We start from the raw sequence: 20,984 nt of genomic DNA, 5'->3' as shown, positions 1-20,984 counted from the left end.
TACCATGTTGTTTTCAGACTGGCTTTGCAGTCCATGTGTATTTTGTTGTCAAGGCAATGATACATTGAGCTGATACCTAGTTCTCTCTGAGGCAGTAAAAATATATCCTAGTTATGCTACTGTACAGTGTAGGGATTAGAAAAATATTTTCAATTCACATTTTAATACAGTTTACTTGAATCAGTATGTGAACCAGAACACAGTTTCATTTTTCTGAATTTTGTGTTACAGTTCTTCAATGAAAAATGCACAGAAAAATGTTTCTTGCAGAAAATGTCCCTGAAAACATAAATAATAATGAAATATCACACAAAAATGGATAAGCTTGGAGGAAATTAATGGAAAAAGTATATATTAGGAAAAATGTTTTTAGGATTAATCTGCAAAATAATGTGCAAAATAATTTTTGTGTGGGTTTTTTTAAAATGCAGATGATGTAGAACAGGGATAAAACTTGAGTTCTGAAAAATGAGAAACTAGTATAGAATATTTCTGTAAATCAATATCTGTATTAAAATAATGTTTACAAAATTATTCACACAAAAGTAGAAGTTGAGCCTAACACACACCCCTGGATATTGATTTTCCCATATGAATGGAATGTTTTGCTTTGATAAGGCTGAACTTAGAATGCCCCTTACGCATTGAAGTCAGAGCATCCAGAGAATGGTTTAGCATCTCAGTGAAGAGAGGCCTCAAAGAGAATGTCGCTCCCTGAGCTTCATAGCTAAGGACTGATTATGACCCAGGTTTCCAGAATCCAAGTCCAGGAGTCAACTGCATGGTGCTACTTACCAAAAGTCATTGAATGTGTGTCCACTGATTCCTTTCTGTGCATTGCGATATGAGATGACTTGAACAATACCCAACATAGAGTATTTTCTGCATCACAGAAACACTATTGTCAGCCTTCCCCTAAAGTCAGTGAGAGGAAGGGTCATGGAATCTTGTATTTCCAAATTATGTAGGTTGATGTTTTCATTGAAGGAATTTGATTGTCTTTTCTAATGGGCCAAAGGACATCTTGGCAAGATGTGCTGCCTGCTTTGTTTCTATAATTCACCTGAGGGGGTTGCAAGATCCTGGGCAAGTATTAAATTCAGTGCAACATCAGGAGGGGACACAGAATAGTAGATAATAGACAAGTATAGGAATGCATTTGGATTGTTCTGACATTGGAGCTGTGTCAAAAATATGACAAGATCCGATGTAATACAGGAAAGTCTATTTAAAAATATATTGCAAACATGTGAAGCAATAATACATTTTTTTGTGTTTGAATGTAATACTAATTTGGTCAGTTGCTGCAGAAGGTTGTGTAAATATTGAGAGCAGCTCCCTTATTAAATGTGCATGGCTTGATTAATAATACTGTCTCTGCATTTTTGAGAACCTAGTAAAGAAAGACTGAGTAGCATTTTAGGCTAATATGCTATAAATTTATGTCTGTTTTCTCCTTACTTTTTTCAACATTTCTGTTTTAAAGCAGATTGTTGTGAATGTTGAGCCATGTATGCAGAAATTGAGCATTAAGGAATCAAAAACAGTGTGCCTCTGCATACAGGACTGTTTTGAAATTATATTTTGCTATTTAAGCACAAAGTTCAGACAAATTATTAACTACCCTTGTCACAATTAATATAAATAAAAACAAAAAGTAACATGAATACTGAACAAAAAGCAGCACATGTGGGAATTTATTTTATTTAAATAACTTATATGGCTGTCTATCTCACATAGTGATCCTAGGTGGCTCAGAGCAACCAGTAAAAACAACAGCATAAAACGCATCATACACTTCCCACCAACTACCAACCCCCTGACTCAAACCCTGGTGGAAGAGCCAGGTCTTCATATTCTTCTGAAAGGCTAACAGGGTAGGGCTCCCTGTTAAACTGCTGTTTTGTGAGCTACACTGGCTTCCTGGGGACTGCCTGGACAAGTCCCTGCAGTTTTCTTGGCAAGATTTCAGAAGCGGCTTGCCATTGCCTATTCCTTGGGCTTAGAGAGAGTGTCTGGCCCAAGGTCACCCAGCTGGCTTTGTGCCTAAGGTGGGATTAGAATTCTCAGTCTCCTGGTTTCTAGTCTGGTACCTAAACTGCTACACCAAACTGGCTCTCAAATATATAATTTATATAACCTTAAAAAAACTATTAATAAAAAATATGATCACCAAATACTGAAAACAAACAATCTGAAAAGAAGGCAGTGACAAACCATTTCCATATTATTGTCAAGAAAACAGCATGTAGATATGCAATTTACTCAACAAGAGTCAAATTTGACTTGAGAGAAAGTTAATTTTACTTTTCATGTATTTCTCAAAAAAAATTGATATGTATCAGTAAATGTTAACTTGCATAATTTTTATCAAGACATTAACATACACTTTAGCATACAGTGAATGCTATTAGGGGGTGTAGTTGGCCATTACAGAGGAATGAAGCTGCAGGGTGAGTTAATGAAATTGGCAAGTCTTTATGGGACTTTTATCAAGAATTTACTGCTTGTAATGTTTAGCTTTTAACTTCATAGTGCTGAATTAGAGAAGATTTGAATAATGAAGTGGATTAAATCCATATGTTTTGTTTGTATCAATAAATAGATGACAAATTGAAATGATATTTAAATGCTAGTATCTTAATAACTACAGATACCTATTCTCCTTTCTTAAAGAATAGTATAGCAACAAATATTTTTTGGGATAATGTAATCAGTAAATAAATGCTATAATAGTTGTAGGGTGGATACATCTATATTTTTATGTTGGCCTTTATCACATTTCAGAAGTATCCAGCTTGAACCAAAGTTTAGGTGAATGTCAGAGGGAAAATCTTACCCTTTGGGAAGAGGTGCAGCACCTAAGACTGAAGTCTGATGCAGCTGCACTGGAAGCTAAGCAACTTCAGGCTTCTCTTTTACGGGAGAATGAATTACAAAATAGATGTAATGAATTACAGAAGGAAACACAAGGTAAGAGGATGATGTTAATTTTTTAAAAAGTGACTAACAGCATGTTTTAAATACATGTATTATTGCAGTAGACCAGTGTTTCTCAACCATGCTGGCTGAGGAATTCTGGGAGCTGAAGTCCATACATCTTAAAGTTGCCAAGGTTGAGGAACACTTTATAGACTATGTATAAAGGCAGTAATGGGGAACTGTAATTTCCTATTATGTGCATAAAGCTACATGAACCACTGATTCATGCAATCTCCTTCACCAATATATTTTTTCATGGATGTAACAAAAGCAGTTACTTTCACTTTTTAAGTACTCATAGTTCCCAGTTATATCTCAATATGAAGAACTGTGGTTTCTTCTTCTTTGAACAATCCATGGTTGAATTCTATTTTCAGATTCTGCCTTATTTTAAAACCACAGTTCCTGACTTAGGATATAACTGGCAACTGTGGTCATCAGAGTGCAATTTCCAGAGCAGAAACTCTGGAATGCTTCTCTTCTCACAGCTATGTAAGAGGAGGAAAGAAATGGCCAAACAACAGTTCCTGCATGTAGTGGGAAATCATTTTCTTTCATTACTTCTGAATGCATCTAAACCATTACATTTCACTTCACATTTGTTCATACTGTATTTGTCTTTTACTAATCTCCACATGTTTTGTGCACATATATGTTTCTTTTCTTTGAAGGTTTATGGGCATATTTTTCCTTAATAAGTGTTGGATTTGCAAAATGATATTTATGTACTCACCCACTTCATCTTATTTCCCTAAAAGGGATGTAGGACCTTGAAAGGGATTATAAAAAGATTTGTAGCCTCTTTTAGGAGATATGCAAACAATATGTGTTTTGCATATTTGGGGATCTCAGCTGATGTAATTTTCAAGGAGTAAGTAGTGGGTGAAAAAAAAGTGTACTTAAATTGTGTTTTGCCCATTATTTATTCTTGCATCTAAACATCTCTCTTGATTTGCAAATTTCAATTAACACCTCTTGCCTGTCACTGAGAAGTTTCTAAGAGTGTCTCCAGAAAAACACTCAAAAGAGCATACAGGTGTAGAATATCAGCAGAACATAGTGCACATTTTTTTTCTGGACTAACCAATTCGTTATTGCTGCCCTCTTCCCTTTTTTTCTTTAGGATCATAATATGTAATAACAGTAGTTTACTATTTATTTTCCAGTATCCAGAGCACTTCATGTATAATTGCAATGTTCAAAAGTCTGTGGTTCAGGAATGAAACATTCCATTGTTCCCCAGAGTACAGTACAGCCAGTCTGGAAGACCATGGACCATTTCCTGTGTTAAAGGAATCATTTTCCAAGATGACAAACTGCCCCAGGAACAGTCAGATCAGGAGAAAAACAGTGTTCAATGAAATACTGGAATGTTAGTTTCTGGACCACAGAGTTTTCCATACAGCTAGTTGTAATCCTTGTAAACACTCTATAAAAATTATCCAATATTTCCCATATTGGAAAGATGCCTAGGCTTGCTTAAAACTATCTAGCAATGTTTTGGCAGAATGGAGATTCAAACCAGGACTCCCTGATTCTTAATGTATTTATCCAACAGGAAAATAAGGTTCCCCCTCCCCCATAATTACCTGATAATTGAGGGAATCTACAGTTGCAGATTGGAATACAAGAAGCAGTTAAATGCAAAGGAATGAGCATGAGATGCAGACCTCCCTGCTGTAAAGCCTGGATGCTGTAGGTCCCTTGAAAAATTAGCCAGGGCCTTGGGAAAGATTGCCACTCTGGTGGCTTAAAGAGGATTAAAAATAGTTAATAAAAAATAAGTGAAGAACAAGCATGCCAGGGAAAAACAAACTCAATCAATTACATCTAAATAGCAGATTCATAGATTGGTTAATGGACAGTAGGGTCAGGGCCATACAGACCTTGGGAGGAGGGGGATCCTGATCATAAGGGGAGGCACAGAGAAGGCCCACCTCTGGGGTCTCCTGAGATGACATTGTTTTATTGACAGGGTCTGGAGCATGCCAACTCCTTCATGTCTTAGAAACAATTGGAGAAAGGCACTTCTGTAAATGTCTTAGCAACCACAAGTGTCCATGTGAGAACTTGAGCTTGATTCAAGAGAATCTTTATCTTCCTGCTGCTTAGCTTAAGCTGCCACTTCTTTGCAAATCTGGCATAAGTGCTCTTGAGACAGTACTTCGTGATAGAAAATGAGTGCCACTGGATTCAGATCCATGTTCTTGAATTACTGTTTTTTGCAAAAATTGTCCTAGGTAGAAAGCTGTGTAATCACACAACATTGTTCATTTGGACATTGTGAGCAGATGGAAGCTGGGTTACTGAGCAAAGTTAGACTACTACTTGAATGATAACTTATTATTTTTTTCCTAAGCCATTTTGTGATAAATTAAATGTACCTCATCTCAAAGTGCTGTGACTTCTTTTCACTCCAAAATGATGGATTTTCTTCTCCAGCTTTGATAAGGGATGAATGGTCCCATGATGTCAGGGGAAACAGGCAAGGATCCAGGCTGAGCTGATAACTTCAGCTCTAGTTCTTTATTGCTCCATACAGACAGAATCTTGCCAGACTGAAAGTGCTCTAACCTAAGTGTAAATAATCAGCGATGGCTCTAGGGTGGAGTTACCTTGAACCTCTTAGATTTCCCACAAATAGACTCGGGACTATGAAATCTCTTATCTGCCTGGAATGTGCCTCCTCCCCGCTGGGAACAAGGGTCAGCTCTGGAATCCACCACACATAAAGATGTGTAGTATTCCATCTAGCATGAAAGAAACAGAACGAGATGAACAAGTTATCCTGTTTCCCCACTCCGACCTACCTTAGTGTTGCACCATACGGAAGTCTTCCATAATCTGTTCATTTCCAGATGTGTTCAGCTCTCATTAATTCCTAATGAGATTATGGGACATGTAGTCCAAAAGTTTGGGACTCAACCAAGTTGAGGAATGTTGTCACATTTTTTTTTCTTATAATATCCCACTGATCTTTGAAAAAGTTTTTAGCAATTAACTAGGAAGTAAACCCCAAAATTGAACTGTTGTATTTTAATGAATGAAAGCTATGATGTAATTATTTAGACAGATTCTAGTACCAATTACATTTAATTAAACATTATCATTGTACTAAGTACTGTAACAGACCATTTCATTATAAAGATGTACTACTTGTTCCCACTGAAATAATTTAAAATTTTCAAGCTTAAAATACTTGTTTTTCTTTCCTAATCTGTCTTTCCCTTCTTAGAGGTCAGTATGACCAGAAAATTAGTAAAATGAATTCCTGTTTTCCCCCAGAAAGAGCTTAATGCTCTCCTATTTTCAGTAAATAGAAAGACACTATGACCAGCCATATTTGATTCATTGTCTTTTGAGTTAAAAATTTTGAATTTATCTCTATTAAATCTTATCCTGTTTTATTATTTTCTAGGCTATCAAAAACATGTTGAAATTTGTTACCATCTTCTAAAGTTTTAACTGTCTCACCCATATTATATTATTTAAACATTTGAGAAGCATCCCTCTACCTTTTCATCCAAGTAGCTTATAAAAATGCTGGAAGGAATAAGCCCAAGATCTATCATTTTGGTATCCTACTTGATATTTCACTCATTTTGTTGAAAGCAAAACATATTATGCCCACAACATTCCCATAACGTAGTAAGAAACTACCTTATATAAAAAGAATAAGTTTAGTCTGATAAGGCATGCTCTTGACATGCTGACTTCTAGTACTCATTGTTTTCAAAGTATTTGCAGATTGTTTCATTACGTACTTTAGGTATACCTGTTGACTAATTGATCTGTAGTTTCCTGGACCCTCCTTTTCCTAATTTAATGATAGGGATATCTGTTTTCTCCCATTTATCTGGCACATCTCTAATAATGGATGGAGATTAAGAGAGTAGCTATTTTTAACAAACTTTATTAAATTTTCAAAATAAAAGCTAAGATAGTTAAGATAGAAAGTAAAGATAGAAAAACAGAATAGAGAGTAAAGTCAAAAGTACAGAAAAGGAAACAGAAAAGAAAAAAAGAAAATATAGAATGACTCCTGACTTCCTTTGCAACAGATATAAGTATACATTTACATTAAACTTTTACTCTAAGCTTACAACATAATTTTCATTATTTCTATTGGCCATTATTATTTCTAATCATCAAATCCAAATAACATGATTTCATTTTTTCTGTTTCACACAAAAAATCCAAAAGGGGTTTCCAGGTAGCATTAAAATTACTCAATGTCTTTTCTCTAATCAAAGCTGTCAAGAGAGTAGCATTCATGTGTTACACAGATGCATAATTGTAGCCTTCCTCAACCTGTCTCTCTTTAGATGTGTTGAGACTGCTGTAGACACTGGGAATTATGGGCATTGGAGTTCCAATACAATGGGCTAAGTTGGAATTTGTGGAAACTGTCATTATAAATAAAGTTAGGGTCACTTGTGGGATCTGCAATAATACAGGCTTTAGGTAATTTAGATAATAAATTCTATTATTGTGCAATTTTATTTAAGAATTTTATCAATGTATTTTTAATGCACAACTTAAAGCACTTTAATTTTCTTATGTTTGACAAATATCTGATGACACATTAATTCTTTCACTTGGATTATCTATTATGTCATATTGAAACCATTATTTAAATGAGTATGGAAAACTTTTTATATAACTGCTCTTTGACGTTGAATGTAATTTCTCCATAAATGTGGTTTACTGAGAAGGTCGTCTTTTTAATGTAAAAGGGTTCCTTTAAAATTATTTCTCCATTTATGTGATTGTGTGGAATCTGTAATATCTCTCCCGTGCCTGTAACAGAAGGGTCACTGTGACCAGCTATGTTATAGACGTTGACAGTACATTTTTGACGTAATCTTAAGTTGTGCTTTTTATCTTTGTCAGATCTTTCAGGTATGTATAACTGAATAACAACATAAAGAATGCTAGGAGGGATATACATGTAATTAAATACTCTGAATAGAAATAAAAACAATTTTAACATATGAAAAAAGTAACTGAAGACATAAGATTTGGTTCTTCCCTCAGGTACTGGGTCAGGATGGGAGGCAAGCCTAGCATTTTTTGTTTTTTAAGAAGGTATTGTTATCGCGCTGCTGGCATGTTAGAGTTTTAATCTTCTGTTTTTATTATTGTATGTTTGTTAGCCACCTAGGATTGTTTTATATAATATAGGCCACTTCATAAACTTTTGAAACAAACAAATAAATAAAATTCAGCAGGTGCTAGGACCTGGCAGGCCCAGTCTGGACTCAGGAGCTTAAATAGGCCAACCTCATTAATTTTTGGATGGGAACCTACTAGAGAATACCAGGGCTGTGGACTAGATCAAGAAGTGAAAAAACATCCTGGAAGAAAGTATCAGCAAAAACCATTTCTGTACCATTGCCCAGAATATACAGGGATATGTGCATGAAGTACCAGGAGTCATCCTTGACTTGAAGAAGGCAAATACATAGCTTAGAGACTAAATGCGGAGGAGGAGGGGGGGGAGAAGGGGAAGAAATAATAATAATAATAATAATAATAATACGAGGGGAATAGAGCAAAGAGTATTGGAATAAGAGAGTTTTAACCCTTTACCCTCTTGTTGCATTCAAATTTCCCTATTCTGTAAAAAAGGATTTCATAGTTGCTCATTGGAATTGAATTCCTTTGTTAGTCTGGAAGCCACATGAGATAGTTGCAGTTTATGGGTATCCACAAAAGTGAGGTGGTGCCTTAGAGAATAATTGGCTTAGAATTACAACAGTAAGCTCTGCCTAGAGAAGCATTTTTGTTTAGATTCCAGTCAAACTGTAAGAATATAACGTTAGAATATCTCTGCTGGGGCAGATATCAGCCCATCTAGCCCAGTGTTCTGGATTACTCAGTGGCCAGTCAGGCAGATTTGGGGAATTTCCAGTTTATCTTCCCCGAAGCAAAATTGCTTAGTGATATATCACTAATAGGCAAGTAATAGTGAAGGTTGATTTTCCAGTCTCCACTATTGAAGAACAGCCAATTTCTTTCAGTTCTAAATCAGATTGGCTTGAAAATACACCACTGTATTTTGGTTTCAAAAGCCTTACCCTCAATTTGGTGACAGCTGGAAGTTTTTTATAATTGCTTTTGGCTCTTGGCAGCAATATTTCTAGAGCAACCTACTTATCTGCAGTTGATTTATCTGATTTATCATCTGAGAACTGATTCATGACATAGCCATGAATAGAAGAATGATAACATTCTTCCACTGTTGCTTCTCAACAGTTATTTATTTATTTATTTATTTATTTAGCAATCATATTTATATGGACGCCTATTTCACACAATGTGACTCTGGGTAGTGTACAAAACAACCATAAAAACAATTTTTAAAACATTCAAAAGTACAAAGAATTAATATTAGAAAAGGTGAGAACATCAGATTATTTATTTATTTATTTATTTATTTTTATCAATCAATTTTTTAACACCACCCATCTCCCCCCACAAGGAGGGACTCTGAGCCGCCCACAAGGAGGAACTCCATAAACTATGGAGCCATCTAATCAAGTTACCATTCCCTTGCGATCTGCAGGCCTGTTGACACAACCAAGTTTTAAGGGATTTCTGGAAGGTTGGGAGAGATGGGGCCAATCTCACCTCATGGGGGATGATGTTCCACAGTGCAGGTACCATGGCAGAAAAGGCTCGTCTCCTGGGTCCCGACAGATATAACCCCTTCACAGATGGGACCCGCAACATATCTCTTCTGCTGGATCTGATGGGACAGGCAGATATAATCGGGAAGAGGCAGTCCCTCAAATAACCTGGCCCCATGCCATGAACAGCTTTAAAGGTCAAAACCAGCACCTTGAATTGGGCCCAGAAGCAAACTGGCAACCAGTGCAGCTCGCGGAGCAGAGGTGTAACATGTGCCATTCTAGGAGCACACATAACTGCCTGTGCTGCTGCATTCTGCACCAGTTGAAGCTTCCAGATATTCTTCAAGGGCAGCCCCATGTAGATTGCATTACAGTAGTCCATCTGGGAGTTGACCAGAGCACGAGTGACCATAAGCAGAGCCTCCCAATCTCGGAACAGGTGCAACTGGCACACAAAGCTGTGCAAAGGCCCTCCTAGATATGACTCTTCAAGCAGGAGTCACAAGTCCAGGAGGACCCCCAGTTGCGCACCGGGTCTGTTTGGGGCAGTGCAACCCCATTACCAAAGATGGCATAGCCCCAGAATTGGCAGGCCCAAAAACCCAGAGCCACTCAGTCTTGCCAGGGTTCAGTTGAAGTCTGTTGCTCCCCATCCAGACCTTCAGTGCCTCGAGGCACCAGGATAAGACATCAACAGCATTGCTTAATTTGCCTGGGGCAGAGATGTATAATTGGGTATCATCAGCCCATGGTGACAGATGAGGAAGAATTCACCTCTGCTAGAACCCACTCACATGACACCCTGCAGGCAGCTTTAATTAGCCAGGAGGGGCATGGATCTGAAGAGTAGGTGGCCAAGGTCACAGTCATGAGGACCCTGTCTTCTTCCTCAGGCCCAACAGGTTCAAACTGTTCCCAGATAACAGGGCAAGACTCCACCCCAGGCATTTCCTCAGGACCTGCAACAAGGCTGGCATCCAACTGCGAATGGATTCGAGCAATTTTATCTAACAGATGCTGAGCAAATTCTTCCACACAACCCTGCAAGGGAGTCTCTGAGCCCCCTCTACCCAAGAGGGCATGGGTCACACAAAGCAGAGTTGCAGGATGGCTATCTGCAGATGAAGTAAGGGCAGAGAAGTATTGTCACTTCACTGCCCTTACCGCCACAAGGTAGGCTTAATTGCGGCTCTCACCTGTGTTCGGGTGATGGTAATCAGTGCATGATCTGACCATGACAAGGGGGACACAAGGAGTCTCCCCAATTCCAGATCATATTGACATTGCTTGGACAGGAAAACCAGATTAAGTGTGTGACCACTGTCCTGTGTCAGGCTCTGGATCACCTGAGATAAGCCATGGCTGTCATGGTAGTCATGAACTCCTGAGCTGCCTCTGACCCCAACCCCAGAGAAGGCAGACAGAAGTCCCCCAGAACCATAAGTCTGGGGAACTCCACTGCCAGCCCAGCAATGGAGTCCAGTGGCTCAGGCAGGGAGGTTGTTACGCAGCAGGGAAGCTGGTATATCAGCAACAACCCCAACTGATCCTTAGAGCCCAACTTAATGAACAGGGTCTCACATCTGGCAACCTGTGGAGCAGTGCCCCTGAAAGCCTTAAGAGACTCCCAGGTGACAATTGCCGCACTTCCACCCCTGCCCTGGAATCTCAGCTAATGCCACAGCCGAAATCCAGCTGGGCATATTTCCAAAAGGGCAACCTCCCCTTCCTGACCTAGCCAGGTCTCAGAAATACATCCCAGGTTGGTCCTCTCATCTGATATCACAGATGAGGGAGGCCTTATTACAGACTGACCTGGCATTTAGTAGCAGCAGCTGAAAGCCAGAGCCATCTGAAGGTCATCTGACTGGGCACAGAGGTTTTGATCAGGGAGTTAGAACGCTAAACCAATAGAAGACACTGGGCCCACATTCCCTGAGTTGGCATTTAAGTTGTGCCACCTCTGATTCAAGTTAATGCAGTAATCAGTACTCTAGTCTATTGATAGGCCACTCAGTTTGTCTGGTGCTTTTCTAAGGTGTTGTCAATTGATCATCATTACCAAATCTGGTAGCAGTGAATTCCATAGTTTAACTATAATTTCTGTAAATAAATACTTCTTTTATTAGTTCTGAATCTCCCTGTATTAAGTACAAGTGATTATGACAAGTTTCTAGTCATATGGGGAGGATATGCTTTACCCTTCCCAGTTATTTTGGTTGTCATTTTCTGCACAGTTTTTTCTCTTGCTATTGCTATTGCTCTGCTGTTATAATATATTCTTACTGTTCTATATGTTAAAGTCCACTCAAGAGCAAAATATTTTCCACTCAAGAACGAAATATTTAAGCCTGTATAAATGGTTGCTGACAGAGCTGCTTTTCTGGACTGTTCAGCTCTCAAGTGTTTTCCCTCTTTCTGTGAATTTCCCAGGACTCTATCTTGGCATTTTGGATGGTTTTGTGTTTTTTTTTATTCCCCCTTGCAACAGTCAGTTAAATAAAGATTTCCTTCAGTTAAGCTCAGTTCTTGGTGATTACATGGACATATCCATGTAGGTTTTTTGGCATCATTGCAGAAGTAATTTGCCATCCATACTTCTTCTTTTTAACTTCTACATCTGGTTTACAGCCTGAGGATTTCCTAGTGGTCTTCCAGTCGAATGCTTATTACAATGTTTCTCAACCTTGGCCGTTTTAAGATGTGTGGACTTCAACTTCCAGAATTCCCCAGCCAGCTTATTAGGTCTGAGGATGCTTAGCCTTTCTGAGATCCACCAAGGACAACTAGGGGCTGCCACTTGTGAGTCACAACAAAAGTTTGGAAGGATTTCACAGAGGGGAACGGCTTTGGAGATGTGCAGTCTGGGGGCTTCATTATATGCACAGCAGGGAGCTGGAAGCAAGGCTACTGTGTAGCCACATGTGCTAATAATTTATTTTCTGGATTTGTTTTCTGTATCACTTACAGTAAATATTTGCCTGCACAGGCCCACTGTAGTTGTCAAAAGTTTCTGTAAAACGATTTGTAAAACCACTATTGGTGATCATTAGCTTACAAAGTTATGTAACTCATTTTCTTTTTGATACCATTAAGTTGATTTTTTTAACTTAATAGTATCAAATATACTTCTAATGCCCCAGAAATACTAGAAAATTACAACTATGTTAAATTTTGGTCTGGAACATACCTGTTCCATAAATTAGGATAAACTATTCCAGATTTTTTTAAAAAATCTTGACAGTAGTAATCCAGAATGTTCTCAAAATCTGTTCAGGAGGATTGGGAGGCCATCTGGAGCATTATTTTGGGAAGACATGGAGAAGAAAAATAAAAGTCATGCCATATGGGTGAATATCTGCTTACATCTCCTACAGGAAATTTAGGAAGTGTTTAAGGTTTTTCTTTTAGAGAGAAGCAAAATAGCCAATTATATTATACAATCACAACACATTTATGTTGCTTCAGTTTTCACAAAAACATCTAACACAAATACAGAAACTATTTTTTATAAATAATTCACATGATAAAATATTACATGTTTTAATATATTTTAACTAACGTGAGCCCTTTGGGCAGAAGGCACAGTTGAACTAACAAAGATGATAAATAATAATTTGTTGTTACAGATTTAACAGATCAAATACAGACAACTGAACTCAAGTTCCAGAAAGCCGCTGCTGAAATTATACATTTTAAAGAATTAGTCATGTAAGACACTTCATTTTATTCATATCTGATACCATTCTTTCTGCTTGACAGCCTGTAATTACTTATTTAAGTGAATGATACAATAATTGAAAAATCAGTGTGTATCTTAGGATTTATTATATTTTGAGTATTTTATTATGTTTGAAGAATATCATATGTATATGTATATGTATACGTACACACACACACAACAAATCAAACCAAGATCCAGCCTGTTACCTTTAGTGGCCAACTGGATACTTCCAGACATTCCATCCACAGGGCTTAAAGGCTTAAGTCCTGTTTATCATTGCTTCCCTACAGTGCCCATAGTTTTCAGATAAGCAACAAAGATGAGATTGCTGCAATGCATTAGTGGAGAAAGCATTGTGACAGTGTGATTAACTAGTTCAAAGTTTTTAGTAGCAAAGATATACAAGTGGGAAGAGGTTATGTAGAAGATTGTGAAAATTCTGGTACTCATGATCAAATTAGTTTAAAGGAAGCCTTTACAAGTACAGGTAGTTCTCACTTAACAATGGTAATTGGGGCTGGCAACTCTGTCGCTAAGCAATGCGGTCATAAAGCACAATGTCACGTGACCATGCTGACTTATGATGGCAGTTGTGGCAGTTCCAATAGCCATTGTTAGGCAAATCCCCACATGCTCACAGCATCCCATGGTCACATCATCGCCATTTGCAACCTCCTGCTGGCTTCCCCATTGACTTTGCTTCTTGGGAGCCAACAGTGAAGATTGCAAATGGTGATCACATGACCATGGGATGCTGCAATGGTTGTAATTGCAAGCTGGTTGCCAAGCGCCTGAATCGCAATCACGTGACCATGGGGATGCTGCGACAGCCACAATTACAAGGAAAGGTTGTAAGTCCCCTCATTCAGAGCTATCATAACTTTGAATGGTTGCTGAATGAGTGGTCACTGGATGATAGGACTACCTGTAGAATATCCTTTGGATCTTTCATAAAAATTATTATATAGATAAGACCAACTGGTCCACCTGGGCTAGAATGCTGTTTGCAACTACTGTTAAATTACATATATATAAGCACTGGCTTCTCTGGGTCACTGGAGAATAGTAAACTAATTCCTACTGAATCAGAACATTGGTCCAACTGGCAACAGTTCTCCATGATTTCAGATAGGGGACATTCCTCTTCTGCCTGGAGATGTCAGGAATTGAATCTGAGCTAGTTTTTTTTATTCATGAAACCTCATGTACTATCTGTAACTTTTATAGTTAATAAGACTACTATTCTATCTGCATCATAAATGGTGAACTTTGAACTATAACAGGTATGAAAGAAAACCATAACAAGTAAAGAGGGCATTTATACTTGTGTTTTTATGCCCAAAAGTAGTGCATAAATAGCATAAGACCACAGTTTTCTTAGTGCCTTTCAATTCCTTGATTCACAGTTTAAAATCAAATGTGGCAAATACATTGTTGCTAAAATTAAAAATATTAAGGTCAGTGAAAAAAGTGAATAAACCTACAGTAAATAGGTTTCCAAATTTAATTATTAGGTATTATTATAGTCTGGATCTGATTTAGTCTAGTAAGGTACTGTATCCTATTAATCGATCAAGTAACACTCTAGTGATGAGAAACTTTTGAGTTTAGAGTTCTAGCATCATTTGGATTGCCAACTTCTGGAAATTCTAAAAGACATTGAGGTTATTTTCCCACCTTAGGCTTTACTTTATTTCATCTGTAAAAATAGTAAAAACAAAACTACACTGCTGTCCTTTCAGTGACAGAAAATTAATTCAGTGAAGTCAGCAGTAGAACCAGAATGGGAGCAATTGCCCTCCCTCTGCAACCCCCATGTGTCCTCAGGCTGCTGTGGAGAATACAGGATCTTGAAGGTATGTGGGAGTCTGCAGGATAAGGGGGAATTGCCTCAGCCAGTTCTGCTGATGGAAACTACATTGGATTTCACCTATGTGCTTAATTTAAAATCCTAGATATTCCAAAGTTTTACCAATGAATAATACATTGACATTATTCTAGCATGACTCTGTTTCTTCTACTTTAATTTCCAGAGTTGTTCTTCCACCTTTTTTCCTCCTAATAGGAATCAGTGATGTCAGATTACAATATAAATCTTACATAGTCTGTTGCAGTTGTTTATGGCTCCCAAGATTGTGTTCAGGTGGAGACCAGGAGCCAAGTTTTATCCTCTGCTCACCACTGTTTCTTCAGTAGTACACAATAAATGTAGCTTTTCCTAACTGATATTCTTTCTATGCCAAAAGAAAGGGGGAATGGATTGGAGTGAGCGATTTGTCTGAGGCTGGTGATAGGGGGATGTGCAACTCAGTTATCAGTTGAAAGAGTGCAGTTGTAGTCTTAAACTTGCCTGATGTTGGGTCAGCTTTGTCTGGCTTCCTCAGTAGCAGTGTGTGTGTGCGCGCGTGTGTGTGCGCGCATCCCTGCTCCCTGCTCCCTGTCGTATTATATTCCATAAAAGGCCATTTACCAAACAATTGATATTAAGATATTGGAGGCCATGTTCCTAGCAATGAGGCTGGAAATAAACATGGCCAGGAAAGAAAAGAGTATAGTGCCATCAGTGAGACTGTCAATGGGGATAGGCCTCTGGAAACTTTCACAGTAGACTTACAGTATTTCTGTTTTAAACCGCTCATGCTTAACATGCTTTGCATCTTCTTCTACTTGATACATCTATTATAGATGGTTTTATTCTCCTGCAAGGTGATTGAATAATAAGGAAATCTTCATTAATCTACTCAATTTGAAGTGCTGAGAGTTACATACTGTAACTCTAAACACTTCAAATTGAGTAGATTATTGAGTAGAGTATGGTCATACTTCAAATTGAGTAGATTATTGAGTAGAGTATGCTCATACCTATTTTGCACTCCTCCATTTGCTTTGTTGTTTTCATGCCAGTAGTCTGTCCCTAGATGAAAGCTGCACTCTTCTTTTTCTCTCACATACACATTAGAGATGCTCTTTTCTAACTTATGGCCTATACTTTCATATTTCTGTGAGGGAAATACTCTCAGTGATGTATGGAGCAAAGTGGCTCCTAGAAAGAGTGTTTGTTATCTTGCAGAGGGCTAGCACCAAGAAAGTTCCTGAAATATATCTTCTAAAACTATTCACCTAAGTCTGTTCATAGTTGTACAAAGTTTACAGTGCCCATCTCTGTTCTGAATAACAAAAATGCTTCATCTGATTTTAAAATCCAACACAAACTTACTAATTTCTGTTCTGGTGCTTAGAATAAGGTGATATATGTTTTATTTTGTGAATGCATAGTTCTAATCTGGAATATATATATCACATCAAAAATATCTATACATTTCAAAGGAATCTATACTGCCAGCACTAAAGTATAATTAAGGCTTCATTTTTGTATCAAATATAATTGCTATATAACTTTCTTTTGAAGTGAATACCAGTACTTACTCATTACTGCTAACCAGTTCTAGAAATCAGTCTCAGCAAATTTCAGAATGAATTCCTTAGACTTCAAAGATGTTCTTCCATTTTTTAAATAAATATGTTTACTTACATGTTCTTTGATAGTAAACAGAAAAACAAACTTATGATTTATCTGCTTAAATAGATAAATAATTGGACATTTGGCAAATTCTACACTTAAATTCTTCTTTAGAAGAAATGGAATAAAAGCTTTTGAATTTTGTCAGTATAGAAGTCAGATCAGCAAAAGATGTAATAATTGGCCATATGCTTGCTTATTTAATTTAATTTAATTTAATTTAATTTAATTTAATTTAATTTTATTTTATTTTATTTTATTTTATTTTATTTTATTTTATTTTATTTAATTTTATTTTATTTTATTTAATTTTATTTTATTTTATTTTATTTTATTTTATTTTATTTTATTTATTAATTATCCCACCTTAATTATTTTTATAAATAACTCAAGGCGGGGAACATACCTAATACTCCTTCCTCCTCCTATTTTCCCCACTACAACAACCCTGTGAGGTGAGTTGGGCTGAGAAAGCGTGACTGGCCCAAGGTCACCCAGCTGGTTTTCATGGCTAAGGCAGAACTAGAACTCACAGGATCCTGGTTTCTAGCCTGTTGCCTTAACCACTAGACCACACTGGCTGTCATGTTCGCCGTTTCAATGTCTTTGATACATCGTAACGTTTCGCATGTCATTAGCAGGATGCGTGTTTCATCTTTCTCGGGAGGATGGGAGTACTTATCTTTTGGCTTTGCTCTGGAATGTATTTGCATTATCTACTGCGCTCAAGGTTACTTTCCCAGGCTAGCAACTCTGACGATTGCTAGCACCTGTGCCGGGCGGGGCTGTTACGAGGGAGGCGGGATACGTTTGCACCAAGGGTTTAAGTTTGTATTTGGCGCGCTTTTGCTCATTCTCAGCTTTCTCTGTATTTGCCTTTAGTTCCTTAATAAATCAGATTTCATATAGCAGCCTCTTGTGAGTCTGAGTATTTGGGCTAGGGCAATCATTACACTGGCTCTCTTATATACATACTTTTACAAGAGAAAGGAAGGTTAAAAAGTTTGCTACATAAAATCATATAAAAGAGCAAAAAGTCTTGAGACATGCTAAACTTTCCCCAGTGTTTCTTTTTGGGTGGGTGGTGGGAAGCAACTAGTGTTGGCTGAAAGTAGTAAGGAAGAAGCATTTCTTTAATTCTGTCATCTGCCCCTCATGGGCTATTTCTCAGTTAAAGTTGCCCTGCAGAGCTGTTTTTTTTTTTCCCCTTCTTCTATGGGAAAAAAGAGACAGGGACCTATAGATAAGACAAACAGCCAACAGGGCTTTCTCTATTCCTGTTTTCTAAAAAAACAAAAACTGTCTAATCTCAGAATTCCTTCTGATTATGCTGGTACCTTCTTCTTTATCTGTAGTCTTGGTACTGTTTTATTGTAGGATGAATAACCTATTACAGGGTATTACATATGTTAACTTTCTTGCTTGAAGTGTTCCAAAAAATCAGCTGAGGTTTTTGTTTTACGTGTTGTGTTTTTTCCTCCAGTAAAAGGGAAAGGTATTTATTTAGAGAGTTCATTTGCAAAAAAAAAAATGGCTATATCCTTCTGGCTTTTCTAGTTTAATACTTATCCCTATTTTAGCTTTTACAATACATCTGCACAGTTCAAACACAAGACAGAAAAAAGTCAGTTGGGATTTCTGTCTTGATGCTATTTGGATGTTAATATATAAACTAAGTTATTTGCATAGTAGAATTTTGTCTTGAGAGCTACCTAGTGATATTAGTGATACATAGAAATCCCACTTGTTTGCACACATGCTGAGTTTTCTCATGCCATGATGTCTTATAAATAAAAGTGCATATTAAAACAATATTTAGATTTGTGTTGTTTTGCTATAGGATAGAACAAGCATTAAAAAGTTAGCCCACTGTCTTACTAATCTATTTTTTTAAAGAAGTAGAATTAATAATTCAAAGTTTTGTATTCTAGAAAGAAATCAAAAGAATGTGAAGATCATCAAAGGGAATTTCAAAAGTTGTCATCTGAAATTGGAATAGCTAAATCTCGGTATGAGTTATAATTGGTTACAAATATATGAGATGCAGGTGGTTATAACTCCTTCCACTTAAATAATAATTGTGATCATTTTCCTAGAATTTTTCATAATAATTTTCTGTTGTATGATTTTATTTATTTATTACACTTTTACTCTGCTTTTGCACATTCAGAAGTGCTGAACATAGAAGATTTGTCTAATTTTCTTAAACTAGTAATGTCTTTATTTCCTAACCTGTTTATGCTATACTTCCTTTATTTAATTTTCATTTTATTAAGATCTATTAAGTTTATTAAGTCTGTTATAGAAAGATCTATCTTCCCATTAATCTTTGTAAATTTATTAAACTTTAAAAAGTTCCTTATAATTACATGTATTTGTATTTTTATAAACATATATTTCTAGGTCTCATTTTGTTACATGTCCTGTATTTCATTTGTATTCTTATTTAATGCAGAGAAGTTGTTCCCATAAACTTCAGCTCCATTTACTGTTAAGGGTCATGTAAAATGAGAGAGGGAGAGAGAGCATGTGTATGTGTGTCTCAGTGTTTCAGTTATTACTCTTTTTTTACATTTAGGTTTACTCATACAATGACAGAAAAAGAACAATCTTTACTTGCCTGCCAACAAATGTGTCAGCATTTACAGGAAGAAACAGTTGAGAAAGAAAAGAAAGAAGATAACCTTAAAAAACGAACCAAGATTTTGGAAAGTGAACTGGAAACAATTAACAATCTTCTGAAGCAGCGAGAGGAAGAAGTAGCCATGTTTAAGCAAGAAAGGTAATTAGAAATGACTTGTCATACACAGGGCTACCGGTGCAGAGGTTTTTCCTAGGTTTCCTTTCTACATGTTTACTATATGCAATACTCCACACTCAAAATAAATAATTACAGAGCATAGGCTCTTACTGTACAGTAAAATAAAGTCATTTTAAATAAAAATACTTTGTACAATCACAAGTGTGCTTACTCATGAGAGATCCTATTGAATTCAACAGGTCTGCAATGCATATCCTTTGGGGAGCGGAACTTTGACCTTCTAAAAGGGGGAAGGAACGTGAGGAAGTTAAGACGGGAAAGGTAGCTGCAGGCATGTGTTTGCTGTGGAACCAGTGTTTGGTACCTACCTAGTGATACCCTGGCATCACCAGCATGTCCTCCATCCCTTTCCCTGGTAATACTCTATCCATACGCCATAACCATCCAAGTATTATAAGAAACAGTAGCCCTAATCCAGATTAGTAATGCTTCAGTACCATTCAGGTCAATAGAAGAGGTTAACAACAATTTTTTAAAATCTCATTTATTTTTATTGGGATGATTGAATGATTAATTTTCTCTGGATTGGCAATTATAACACAAACACCTAGACTTTGTTATGGACATTATGGTAATTAAAATGTCCAAAGCCCTTCATATACAACATGTTACCTTCATTGTCATTTCAACTTCCACTCAAGTAGCTTGATGATGTGGACATAGGATTGTACAGTAGATGCTGCCACTGCCTGTTACTTAGCAGTGATCAGGAGGGAGGGCTCACATTGTTCCAGGCAGATGACCCCAGGAACTGAAGAAGTAAAACTGGCTTTCCCACAATTTCACTTGCTGTTTAGCAGCAGTGACCATTTACTTACCTCATCCCACCTTATTAATCATTCTGGATTCCCATACTGTTGAATGGAGTTGATGGAATTTCATAAGAATTCAGGCTAATGTGAGATTCAGACTGGTACTTCTTATTTCATAGTATATACAACCATCACATTATATGAATTCTCAGTTATATTATGCCTCTGAAGGTAATGCACACCTATCCATCTTTTTGGGAAAAATAGTAAATTTATTTATGCTAATAATAACTTCTGTGTATTTTTCTAAATATGCTATCCTATGGGAGGCCTTTGCTGCTTTTTTCTGGTAAGTGGTATCATCAAATAGGCTTGTAAACAAATATCAGACATGAATCCAACCCAATAATAGTAATTAAACATGTTTCGGTAACAGAATTATAGCTTGTTTCTTAAGCTGTTTGCTGTGAAGACATCATGTAGCATTATGGCACATGCATACTCATACTGGACACATGCATGTGTATGTGTTCCTGAGAGAATGGAGTGT

The 20,984-nt window shown here is 37.0% G+C and overlaps 1 protein-coding gene across 1 annotated transcript in view; it reads left to right on the top strand.

Moving 5' to 3' along the window:
* The window catches only part of LEKR1 (leucine, glutamate and lysine rich 1), a 61,316-nt gene that overhangs the window by 29,900 nt on the left and 10,432 nt on the right, over positions 1-20,984 (top strand). The window contains exons 6-9 of the mRNA XM_063306520.1: positions 2,788-2,973; positions 13,247-13,328; positions 18,793-18,870; positions 19,440-19,643. Of these exons, the coding sequence (XP_063162590.1) occupies positions 2,788-2,973; positions 13,247-13,328; positions 18,793-18,870; positions 19,440-19,643 (550 nt within the window). The remainder of the gene's footprint in view (positions 1-2,787; positions 2,974-13,246; positions 13,329-18,792; positions 18,871-19,439; positions 19,644-20,984) is intronic.

The sequence above is a fragment of the Candoia aspera genome, chromosome 6 (assembly GCF_035149785.1).
Source record: "Candoia aspera isolate rCanAsp1 chromosome 6, rCanAsp1.hap2, whole genome shotgun sequence".
NCBI lineage: Eukaryota > Metazoa > Chordata > Lepidosauria > Squamata > Boidae > Candoia > Candoia aspera.
This window is presented reverse-complemented; position numbering and strand designations above follow the sequence as displayed.